This window comes from Corvus brachyrhynchos, unplaced genomic scaffold, assembly GCF_000691975.1.
Source record: "Corvus brachyrhynchos isolate BGI_N302 unplaced genomic scaffold, ASM69197v1 scaffold44, whole genome shotgun sequence".
Taxonomy (NCBI): Eukaryota; Metazoa; Chordata; class Aves; order Passeriformes; family Corvidae; genus Corvus; species Corvus brachyrhynchos.
Window position 1 is genome coordinate 982,219 of NW_008238359.1, and position 12,158 is coordinate 994,376.

The 12,158-nt window shown below is 47.6% G+C and overlaps 2 protein-coding genes across 4 annotated transcripts in view; one reads left to right on the forward strand and one right to left on the reverse strand.

The window, feature by feature from the left end:
• LOC103616728 (alpha-2-macroglobulin-like protein 1) overlaps positions 1-6,485 on the reverse strand; it is a 26,286-nt gene extending 19,801 nt beyond the window's left edge. Inside the window, exons 1-5 of one of the 2 annotated variants that reach the window (XM_017735850.1) lie at positions 6,243-6,485; positions 2,768-2,954; positions 2,283-2,445; positions 1,494-1,546; positions 1,170-1,187 (exon numbers count right to left, since the gene is read on the reverse strand). In XM_017735850.1, coding sequence (XP_017591339.1) covers positions 1,170-1,187; positions 1,494-1,546; positions 2,283-2,445; positions 2,768-2,954; positions 6,243-6,313 — 492 coding nt within the window. In that variant the 5' untranslated portion in view covers positions 6,314-6,485. Of the gene's footprint in view, positions 1-1,169; positions 1,191-1,493; positions 1,547-2,282; positions 2,446-2,767; positions 2,955-6,242 lie in introns of both variants that reach the window. The other variant, XM_017735849.1, reaches the window with a different exon arrangement.
• Positions 6,486-8,068: 1,583 nt separating this feature from the next.
• The window catches only part of LOC103616729 (alpha-2-macroglobulin-like protein 1), a 31,597-nt gene continuing 27,507 nt past the window's right edge, over positions 8,069-12,158 (forward strand). For both annotated transcript variants that reach the window (XM_017735854.1, XM_008634952.2), the window contains exons 1-6: positions 8,069-8,211; positions 8,835-9,018; positions 10,251-10,301; positions 10,644-10,788; positions 11,457-11,509; positions 11,823-11,843. In XM_017735854.1, coding sequence (XP_017591343.1) covers positions 8,144-8,211; positions 8,835-9,018; positions 10,251-10,301; positions 10,644-10,788; positions 11,457-11,509; positions 11,823-11,843 — 522 coding nt within the window. In that variant the 5' untranslated portion in view covers positions 8,069-8,143. The remainder of the gene's footprint in view (positions 8,212-8,834; positions 9,019-10,250; positions 10,302-10,643; positions 10,789-11,456; positions 11,510-11,822; positions 11,844-12,158) is intronic.

Consider the following 12,158-nt stretch of genomic DNA (forward strand, 5'->3'; position numbering starts at 1 on the left):
AGCCTAGGTCTATGGCACAGCTACAGTGCTCAGGTGAGTCCAAGCTCAATGAGGAAAGGACTTTCCTCCTGGTCTCACTGACAAAGTAAATCTATCATATTATTGTTCTCTGGTGGCATTGCCATCTCTGACTGCTGCAAAACCGTAGTTTACTGCCTGCCTGTCTCACTAAGACAGAGAAGTGGTCCTTCTTAGAGACCTCTGTTGTCACCTAAGCTGGCACAGCCTCCAAGGTCACTGTGGAGACACTCTGCCTAAGGCACAAGCTACTGGGGAGTGATTTCTAGGGACTGATATCTTGAATCCCCAGGGAAAACTGGGGAAATGAGGCCAGGACTCCATGCAGGGGAACCACCGAGGCCCAGTCATGAAGGAAAGTGTTCTCCCACTGCTGGCTCTGGGGAGGGCAGGATGCAAAACTCTGGGTACAGCCACACTGCCCAGTAAGGGCTTTGTCATGGGTTGATGGGTGCTTCATGTGGGACAAGTGGGCACTGCTGTTTGAAAAGGTGAAGCTGGATCAGAGTGCTATGTTTGCATAAGTTGGCACAAGGTATTGCATAGCTGTCTCACAAACCGTGTGTTTACATAATGATCCCTTGCTGGGTATGGCATGCATACCATACATTAACTACTGCCCATTGCTAGCTGGGACTCTGACTTCTCTGCATGGGTACTACAAACCCCACCATCACTATCAGGTGTCTTTCCTCAGCACAGTGATTACACTGGACAAACAGATTTTAAGAATAACAGCCTGAAAGCTGCTTTAGGAAGTGTTTCTAGCTGTACAGTCATAACACTAACTGGTCAAACTTTTGGTTTTTGTATGCTAAATATAAAAGTCTCCTTAAGGAAACTTCAGGATCTTCACAAGTCTTCAATTCATAGGCTACAGGGACTATAAGTCCAATGACCACTCTAGGAAGGTTTACTGGTTTTCAGTGGCACCCATCATTTACTGCAGGGATCCCTGTGTGATCAGTGTTGTGACACTGCTCTGCCAAACTTTTCTGGACATGGAAGGAAAGGCAAGCAGCCAAGGACTGTTCCTATTCATTCTGAGGTAACTGACTTTCTGCATCCATATTTCCCCACCACCATCTCCAAACCTGTGTCTTCCCCAAGGTGAGAAGAATTCACCACTTTCAATAAAGTAGGAGCTTTACCTTCAGTTCCACCAGGCGCTGCTGTGGGGAGGAAACAACAGTTACTGGTGGGATGCTTTCAGTAAGTTACCATCCACCTCCTTGGTATTCTTTATTTCCCCCAACCATCCATCAGTCTTCTCTAAGCAATTCCCAGGACTGCCCATAACCCAACATCACGAGCAGCTCCTGTGTTGCAGGTGGTGCCGAGCTCTGTTTGTAAGCACCAAAAGCAACACTGAGACCAGCTGTACACATAACCTGGCTGGGCCAAGCACTGATCTAGAAGACATGCAGGCAGCCCATAACATTTCCAGACTTCAGGTGTCTTCCCTCTTGACTTACTGTTTCACTGCTGGCAATAAAGTTCTGATCCAAGGTCACAATCCGCAGCTTGACTATAAAGCAAAAGAAAAACAGGACTGGCTGAAATGAGATCAAGTCTCTCTATAGTAAATAACAAGAACAGATAGCTAAGAAAGATGTGCACACGTGCTTCACTGAGAGGATTTGGGCAGCAGATAGAGCCATCCACTCCTAGGCTATGCCCAAAGCCCTGCTAGGAGCTGGCAGCCTGCTAGAGCAAAAGTGTTAGGAGAGGCAGTGTGGTGCTTTTTCCGGGAAGGCTGGCTGTGCTGGTGAGAAACAGCATTTTTCTGAACAGGGGACCTGTGGTGGGCCCCTCAGTCTTGCCTGCAGTGAAGGTCATCCTAGGGGAAAGTGTGGAGAGGCATGGGGCAAACAGATGTACCCTGTGGTGATCTGAGCTGTGCTAGGGCAGTGGTGGGACCTGTAGGACTGCAGTCCTCACCTGAGGAAGTCTGTGGGGAAGGGAGGGATTTAGGGCCCTGACAGAGAGTCATGGCTTTGACTGGAGCAATCATGAGTATAACACTGTGGCTTCTAAACCTTTTCTCACACATCAAGGAAAACACACAACCCCTGTTCACAGTGGCATGCACCATGCTGACATAGGAGAGAGATATTCCCAAACCTCTCAAAGCCTAAAAGGAAGATGAAGCCTGTGGCCCATCTCCCTCCCTGAGCAGGTCCTGCTCAGAGGACTAGAGAGTACCCCACATTTTGTGGCCTGAGGACCACCCTCTCTCACAAGACATGGCATTCTGTCCATACCAATCTGTCCAGGTTTGTACACTGGTTTGTCTGTCTGGATAAAAGTCTTCTTGTCTGCATGCTTGATTAGGACTTTCTGTTTCTTCTGGAACTCTGAGTTGCCTTCCACAACTGTGATAACAACAAAAGCCACTTCATCAGGGTTTCCAACAGGAGGAGGGACCTGCAGGTATAGTTACAACCATCATTCAGGGTGGATCTCATTCCCAGGGTTTTTGTAATAACAATTAGGTTATTACTTTTGCGTTGCTCCAGTTCTTCTTGCCCTGAAAGACTTCACAGAACATTTCAAAAAGTTTTCTAGAAGAGTAAAATATTAGTGGGGCTACACAGCAGGAAAGACACTGGCAGACCTATGCAGGCTGAAGCAGAAGATTCACTGGCTAATTAAGACATCCTCGTTAATCCTTTGCATTCCTGACCAGCAAGAACAGAACTCATGCAATATCCACCCTAGTGAGAACCCTTGAAAGCATCTTCCTCACCTGGAAGCTTGTGCAATGAAAGAAGGGGAGCTGAGAGATGGACTGAGTGATCAGAGTCTCATTCCCAGCTCTGCTTTGCAAGGTGACCGACACATGGATCGGGACTGCTTGCTCTCTGCTGAGCTGGAGACACACTGTCTCTGAGAAGGGGTAGTAGAGCTGAGATGGTATTGCCACGACATAGTTTCTGTTGAAAAAGAAAGAAAGAAAGAAGAAGATCAGGTTAAACTGACTTTCTAAGAGGACAGGTTTTCACCTGTATTTAGGTACTTCCTAGGAGACTTCTGGTCTCTTCATTCCACTGTCATGACACCAGTGGGACGTGACACCATTCTCATCTATGGGTACTGCAGACATTAACACTGAGGTGGCACTGTATGCTGCATGAACATATGAAAAGATAAAGTCACTGCCTTACAAACTGAAAGTGAAAATAAGGTGAAGGGATCTCCCCACATCACCCAAGGGATCAGCAACAGCTTGGCTCTCCTGCAGGTTTCCCGAGTGTCATAGGTTAGCAAGCATAGTCCTGGAAGGGATGTCCTTGCTAAGAGGTGCTTACAGTTTCCTCTGGGAACTGATAGAACCTATCAGCTGGCCAGTTTGAATATGGACAATTCTCTAAGCCACTTAAAGTTGTGATCACCTCTGTTATCCACATTTAAGAATAGGCAAACTCCCCCCCAAGCTCTCTCTCGTTTCCGGCGCTGGGACAGGTGGCTGCAGGCCCCGAGCAGGGCCCAGCGGGCCCAGCCCAGGCCCTGCTTAGGCCAGGACGGGCCGGGCCACGGCCATCCTGAAGCCATGGACCTGTTCCAGCTGTGGAACCCCCCCCCACTGCCTTGCCGTGGGCAGCCGGAGCGGCTCCGCTCCCCCCCCTCCCCCCCCCGCTAAGAAAACCAAATGGGAAAGGAGAAAACCTCAGTCCCTAGAGATGAACCAGATGAGGACTTTTGCTCCAAACGGGAAAGGAGAAAACCTCAGTCCCTAGAGATGAACCAGATGAGGACTTTTGCTCCAAACGGGAAAGGAGAAAACCTCAGTCCCTAGAGATGAACCAGATGAGGACTTTTGCTCCAAATGGGAAAGGAGAAAACCTCAGTTCCTAGAGATGCTCCCAGAGATAGTCCTAACGATGAAGATGATGAAGACCCTTTGCTCCCAGGGAAGGAGAAGGGCCTCTGTTTTTGTTTCTGAACGGCTCAACCTTAAAATTGTACCCCAAAAAACTTCAAGAGTGGACCCTCGAAAGCAGTTGCGGGAAAAGCTGCAAGTCGGGGGAAAGGACTCACACGCAGGCAGAGAGACTCCTCTTCCTAAATGGACTGAACAATATTTGGAAGTGGGCGGCTGTCTGGTTGTGATAATGTTTTCATAGCATGAGCAAGAAGAGACTTCTCTTTCTAAATGGACTGAACAAGGTTATTATGGAAGTGGTGAACAGACTGAACATCTTAAGGGTTGTCTTTTTACATTGTCAGTGGGAGAAGGGAGGAAGGTGGGGGGAGGAGGAGAGTTCTGAAGGTGGTATTTTTTTTTTTTTCCCCTCTTTTAGGTTTGTTAATAAACTTCTTTATATTCTTTCAAGTTTGGTGCCTGCTTTGCATTTCTCCTAATTCTTATCTCACAGCAGATAAACAGTAATGAGTATTTTGGACCAAACCACTACACCGAGTCTTCAGCATTTTTGCTGAACAACACTATGTATCACCATCAGTTTTGTTGGCTGGTTTTCCTCCTACTCTTGGGCTCAGAAGCAATGCCCTATGTGAGGGACCCACTGTCCCAGCTTCATCTTCCAGACACAGAGACTTGTGAGCACCTTCACTTCAGCTGCTCACACTCTTGTCCTCTTTGCTCTCCCATCTCTGCATCTACTCTGAGCTGCGTCCATAACACCGAAAAGCTGTTCACAGTTTGGTGGTTTTCATCTTTTACTGCAGTGCAGCATCTAGGACCAACAAAAAGCCAACATTCAAGCACATTTCAAAACTCTTATCAGTGACTCCTCCCACTCACTGCCTCTGGACAGGCTCAGCCAGCAGCATGTTTTGCCGGAAGCAGAGGACAGGGCCTGGAAAGATGAGAACAGCAGGAGGAAGGGAGGTGACCTGCTGGCAGTTCTCAGCTGGAGTTCAGCACCCTGGCGAGAGGGAGCCAAAGTCCTGCTGGCCAGGAGCCTCTGGGTGCTGTCACACTTGAGTGCTGCCAAGCTGCCTTGAGGATCTCAAAACACGTACCAACAACATTTTGTTTTTCCTATTTGAGCTGACTCATGACACCTCCCTCCTATCTCAGCCACTTGCGCCAAAGGATGGGATGAGCACTAAAAACTCACTGCTTGAACCTCCCATACCTCCCTTGCTCCTAATGATCCTTTACTCTGGAACATTTTCTTACACCCCTTTAACAATTCATCCCTTGCCCTTGCCTTCTGAGCTATAAAAGTAATAAAGAGCGTCTCTGAGGCTGTCATCCAAGAGTCCCAAGATCCAAGCTGGATCATGAATCTACAAAAACATTGGAATACAGCAGACAACCTTTTGAAGCAAGTGGTATTTCCATAAAGCAAAGCTTCACGCTGAAGGTAAAAGTGGCAATCAGGCAGCAGCAAAGCGCATCCTTTGCGTGGGAGCTTGTCAGCCTCGGGAATATGTCCTAGAGGAAATACTCCCACTGGATAAGTTTTGTAAAGCTAGGCTTGTGCATGCCACACCAAATGCAGCAGGAGGGAACCCAGCTACAACCCACTGACATATTTCTCACTGTAACATCTACTGTTCAAGCACAGTCATGCTTCTGTTTGCACTTGTGCCATGGCTGCAAAAGCAAACGCCTTCAGAAAAGCAAGAACAAGTTCACAAGCCAGGATATCACAGCAGTGCCTGCTGGAACAGGAGCTGCATTCCTGACAAAGTATATGAAGAGAAGCTGTGCTGGGAATTGTCTGTGCCAGAGGTCTGAGAAAAGGCATGGTGGGAGCAGATGGCCAGCCAAGCCTGAACGAACACACTGCTCTACCAAAAGCATCCTTATCAGATACTTGGGCTCATGCTTGCTCAGTTTGTAAAGGCACTCAGCTTTGCTGGCTAAACTATCAAATGGTGACCTATGACTCTGGGAAGAAAAGCTTAGTCCAAAGGAAGCATATTCTGCAACGCAGTAGGAGACACGAGATATTGGCAGGTCAGAATTAAGCTGATGCAGAAAGCTGGCAGAGCTGTTCCGCCTGAGTCCTTGCTGAAATACATGGTCTACATCAAAGGCACTAAAGGAAGAGCCAGTTAGCAGGGACAATGTGGGGAAAGGGCACATGGAAACCAACTGAAACCTTGGGAACATGAGAAATTATGCCCCTCTGGAAAAACATGCCCCACCTTAAGATTCTGTCCCATTTCTGTCATATTGCCACCTGCCCCCCCACCAGGATCCCTTTATAGACCAGAGCACATTTGCAAAGCAGTGAAGTTCTTACAGCGTTGCAGGCATTCCAGCCGTGCTAGGCAGGAGAAGGATGCTGCCCCACAGGAAAATGATCCTCCACATAGCTGATTGCAGGCTGAATTCCTCCAAGGAAAGCTTAGACACTCCTCAGTACTCCATTCGCCCCTGCTTCTGCTGTCTTCCTTCTTCCCCTCATCCGGAGCTGAAGGAGCACGCAGCTCCTGCCGTGACTGGACTCCCGTTCCTCCCTTGGCTTCAAATCCAAGGTGGAAATCAGGCTGCTCGTGGCTGGAATGTGGGCGGGAGAAAGGGGTGGCGACAGTGTTTACTGCCTACAAACCAGAGGCAGCTGCCTCGAGACTTTGTAAGGCTTGTTGGTGTTTCTCTGGGGGAGGGCTTGTCTGCCCTATGCAGCACCCCTGGGAGCAGGAGTGCTTACTTACTGTATTTGGTGCAGGGGCCCGATTTTTTTTAAAAGTGTCTTTACTGGGATGTCATCAGAAGCTTCTGGATACAAATTAGTTCGTTGTGATGTCAGTGGATTTTTGTCCATGGTTCTTCTTCTGCAGAACATCTTCTTAGGTATTATTTGCTTCTTACTGATATTTCACTCCTGACCTGCAGCCTCCATCTGGACCAGTCCAGGGCTTCACGTGCAGCTCTGACAGTGTCTCCATTCCTCCCTGGAATTCCTCCCTAGCATTTTATTATCTTTTAGTTGTCTTTCTGGTTTTTGTCTCACTAGTTTAGACTTGAACTTAAACCCCATTTTAATTTTGGAGAATCAAATGTGCTCCCAGATCAGTGACATGCAGTGCTTTAAACCTGAGGTTTATCTGCAATGTCAGTGCTAGGTTAAAGGCTGGTGTGCCCCTGTTCCATCGGACTGTGCTCTGAGAGAGTGGGTGCTAAGCACACACATGGAGACTGTGCCAAAGTAAATCCAGGGGATTGCTTCAGCTGGGAGCAGGGCATGGGTGGATGGCAAATTCTCTCTATGCTGTGTATGTTTGGTTGTGCTCTGCTAAAACACAGCTGGGGCCAGGACAGAATGAGGATATCCACCTTCAAGTGAGGTTGTAACTAGAGGGCAAATTCATCCAAGCCCTGTGCACTTCACTGCTGCCCCTCAGGAGATGGAAACACAAGGGTGCAGTGCCCAGGAAGAGTCTGGAGGAGATGGGGGGGTGATGTCAGTGTAGAATCACCTTATGGCTGGGGAAATCTGTCAGAAGACTGGGCATCCAGCTTGGGCACATGTAAATTAGAGATTTGATAAAATATGTGTGGACTGAAAATGTCATGCTTTCTTTGGAAAGGCCTTACAGTGGAACTATGAGGGGAGTTGGCGTAAGTAGCAGGAACTGCCCTGGAAAAGATTCTGTACCCAGGAGGACCAGACATGGCTGGGATGGATGGGTCGACAGAGGTAGTGATGCATGGAATGGAGGTGATTTGAAAGGTTTTTAATCCAAGCTCTGAGTAACAACTGGATGAGGGGAAGATCACTAATGCTGCTTTTTACAAGCTGAGAACAATAGCTCATGTGCAGATTTGGCTCTCATCAGATACTACAGCCAGGGTCTAGACCAGCCACAGATGAGATGAGACTCTCCCAAGTCCCCTTCAGCCTGAGTTAGAGATAAGTATTCCCATATATTCCTTCTCAGTGTCCTGGCACCTGGAATACCACCTGAATGTAAATGTGGGTGGAAAACTGTGCTATGTGGCCTTCACTCTGCTGCTGGTGGGAGCAAGTAAATATTAGCTAATGTCATTAGCCTAGAAAAGATATTCTCTCCAGATGTTAACTCCCCTACTCTTTGAACCTGGGAGTATCTGAGGGGGGTATTTAGGACTGCTCCAACCCATCAGTACATGCAGTCCTCTCCTCCAGTGTGATCTCGTCAGTTGTCTGTCCCAGCCCAAGCAATGGGAGCACCAGTGCTCCTCTTAGCCCTGGCCCTATTCCCAGTGGCAGCTGCAGCAAGCCTGGAACCGTGAGGCTCTCTCCTTTTGATTTTGGGGGGCTTGGTGGAAGGGTCTGTCATTGAAGGGTGGTGCTGATGGGCTGCACTCTTTGGCATCACAGAGCTGGATGGTGGGGGCCTGGTTCCCAGGGAGGCTGAGCAGAAGCAGCTCCTGCAGAGTCCTGGGCATCGAGCACCGCTGCAGGGGCAGCCCCTGGTGCTGACTTGTGCAGGCACTGCACTGCACACACCCCAGAGCTACGGAGGCCACAGGAGTTTTGCCTCTGTTCATCTGGTGCTGGTGGGGGTGAAATCTGGTGTGAGGACTGAAGCCTTATGCCTCAGCCACTGAGTCTTTGGCTTCATTCCTCACACAGCCTTGCTCTGTGTACTTGCAACTGGAGCATTGTGCATGGGCAGCTGTGTCCTGGCTGGTGGCAAGGTGGTGACACAGAGAAATTGGGAGTTCACACTGGGCATATTCCTCCTTTCTGGTTTAGAAAGCAGCTTAAAAGTGCTAAACTTCCTTCAATGCAGTCCTCCAGACACTTCAGGTCCTTGGTCTGCCTCTTCATGAAAGCAGCAGAGATGGATTCTGGCCTGTCCACCTCAGCCCTCTGACTTGTTTTTGAACATGTACTGCTCTCTTCTAGTCACTATATGGTGGTGTTCCCTGCTATCATTCAGCAGTCCCACGAGGAGAAGCTCTACATTCACTTCAGCTCCCTAACTGAGGCCATCCACCTGGCTGTCACCTTGCAGACAGAAACCCGGAATCACACACTGGTGGAGCAGGATGTGGAGAAGCCAGGCACTTTTCAGAGCATCACTTTCCAGGTGAGTGTAGATGTGGCTACTGATTTGACAGTGGATGCTTTCACCTTCACTTCATACAAGAGCACAGCACTTCTCTGGGTACATTGTCCTTTTCCTTGCCATAGGTTCCAAGCAGGTAAAGTATATTTCCCTACCAGTGCCAGGCAAAATACAACAGTGTCCTGGAGTCTAGGAAAGTAGGGAATCTTTCCTGTGTAGAAAAAAATCTCTTCTTTTGATCTGTATCAGTGCATTTCATCCTATTTAAAGCATGGTGCTGAACACTTACTTTCAGTTTACTCAGTTTTTTGTCCCCAAAGATGCTTGTATATCACAGCAAAAGTCAGTGCATTGGGAGTACCTTCTTTTCATCCTTGTTTCCTCAGGAGCTTTCCCCTTCGGCTCCAAGAGGACCATTCTGCTCTAAAGCTGCATCTACGTTGCCAGATGTAGTTGCAGTCTGCATAGACATTGAGCTTGCTTGAATTTAGCTGTGACGGCGCTGAACCCACAATGAACCGAATTTCACTGAGACAGTCTGGGTATTTCTGGAGTGGCTTGAGTTCCTGCATTGCTAATGGCTCTAGTTAGCTTATCTGGACACACTGACTACAGAACCCTCAGCTACATTTCTGGAGAGCCATGGAGATGTGTGTGGTGCTGAGGCTCTACAAACTGCCCCTGTCTTCCTCAGCACTGCACAAAGTCACTGTGCCTATGCCCTGACTGTCCTGCAGACTCAGCAGGATTCAAGGAGGGGCTGTAGGAGCTTTTGGGTTTTACATCAGCATGACAATGATTAACCAAGAGTTTGGTGCCAGCCCTTAGGAGAGAGCAAGTCCTGATTCTGGAAAGCCAAGGAAGTCTGCTGTTGGCAAAAAATAAAAACCCCCCAAAAATCCTTCTCCTGCTGAGCTCAGTCTTTCTGATGCTGAGATGTCTTGTGTTTGCCTGATCAGTATCCTACCTCCCATTACTCCAGATCTGAGTTTCCTATGGTTTTACCTGGTTCCATAAAACTCTCACATTTATGTTACCTGGGAGAATTACATGTCAGTCAGTTCACTCCTAAGTTCATGAACAAGGCAGTGACTGCTTCTCCCTAGAATCACAAGTGGGTTACAGAATCATACAGAAGAATTTGGACTCTGAAGTTTGGGGATTTTTTAACAGTGAGATGATGTCTTATATCTGGGATAAGATGCAAAGTCTCTGATGAATTTTTTTCCATTTCCTTGTGTCAATCAACCTAGGTGCCAGACCTCATGTTAATTCCCAAGAAAACAGATGATTCCAAGACACAGGTAGGATATGTCTCTTGTCTGCCTCTCCTCTTACAGATCAGAGGGCTTCAGCCTCTCCTGTGCCTGAGCCATGTTAATATTGGAGATGCAGGGTGGGAAAGATAGTAGAGAGGAAAAAGAAACGTACAAAGAGGCAAATACGACAAGCAGAAAGGCAGAGAAAAAAGAATGAAGAAGCTGGACAACAAAAAGAAGACTATGACTAGGGAAATGGGAGACTTAAATCACAGGAGATGAAAGGAGGAGGGGGACACTGGAGGTTTTGGAAGGACAAGTGCCTCTGGTTCTCTTTCAAGCTCTTTGTAGTCTGAGGTAATTTGTTGGTTTTTTTTAACCTGACAGCCAGAGGAGGTGGTTTTTCTGCATGTCCTGATCCACAGTGGAGACAATGTGCTCTTTGAGGGTCACAAGAAAGTTCTGGTCAAGCCTCAGAAGAATATAATTCTGATAGAGACAGACAAGGGCTTATACAAACCTGGAGAAACAGGTAAGGCAAGAAGGCAGCATATGGAAATGGGGAGGGAAGGGCCAGGGTAGCAGCCACACCTGGTGGGAAGATTTCACCGAGTGCAGAAAGCTAAGGTTGTTGGACATGGAAGAAAGCAGATCTCTATTATCCAATGTTTCTAGGAACAGTGTGAATCAGGATGTTCCCCTCCAAGCTGTGCTACACCAAATTCCCAGCCCCCTGCTCCTGGGTGTTGTTTTGGTGTCATATCTCTAATGACTCCTAAAGGGAAAGCCAGGACTCTCCAGGACACTGGACAAGTTGTTTTTTGAAGATTGTCATTCATATTTGAGTAAAACCTAGAGTGACAGTTCTAAGCTGTAAAATTACAGAGAATTACCCCACAGTCTTCACAATATAATGGACTGCAGACAGACCCCACTACAGACAACCCCACTGTCTACCCCAACTTTGTAATCTTTCCTCGTACAGGCAGTGGGTTTCTGTAGCACACAGCTGCATATAAGCCTCCCAAACAAAGCCCTCTGGGGTGGGAGATAATGGGGAAGGCTGTTTGGGAAAAGACCTGACTGTCTCTGAGGTAAACAGAGAGACATGAATACTGGAGCACAGAAAAGGAGAAAGAGGTTTGTGGAAGGACATGCTGCAGCCAGAATACTTTACTATGTTTTTCTTCATATCTACAGTGAAATTTCGAATTGTGAACCTTAATGAGAACCTTAAGGTCATTAAAAATGAGGTGAGTATCACCTTGTGCCTTTCTGGAAGTAGGAACTTCAACATGAGACACATTGAGAGGCTCATGAAAGAGACATCTCCCTTCATGCCTGTTAAACCATAAGAACAAATTATCTTTGGAGGAAACCACTTAATCACTGGTCATTTGGAGAAAGACCAGTGTAAGCTGGCACAGAGGGAGGAGGAGACATACTGTGGGGTCTGGATGGGGCAGACATTTCTGGTCAGGGACCCATATCAGGCAGAGTTCTTTATACTGGTTCACATGGATGGTGTTTTACAAAACTAAGGTTGTGTTTTTCTTGTTTTTACAGTATTCCCAGATATGGCTGCAGGTAAGTGACAAAGAAGTGACCAAAGGGATATGTCTGTCTCTTCTACTGTGATCTTTCACTCCCAGAGTTGTGCTGCAAATTCATAAGGATATGATTATAGTTCAGGTTCAGCCAAAGGTTTTTCTACATGGTCAGCCTGGGTTCTTCATTCAAACCAGTAGCTCTGTGGTGCACGTAGCTCAGCAAAAGACAGGGCAGTACTGAACCTTTGCCCAATGCCCTGTCTGCACAGAGCACAGAAGACAGGGACAAGCACTCAATAGATGCAGCACAGCTGCTTCTCCTTCCCATGGTTGTTATGATGTTGTCACTTCC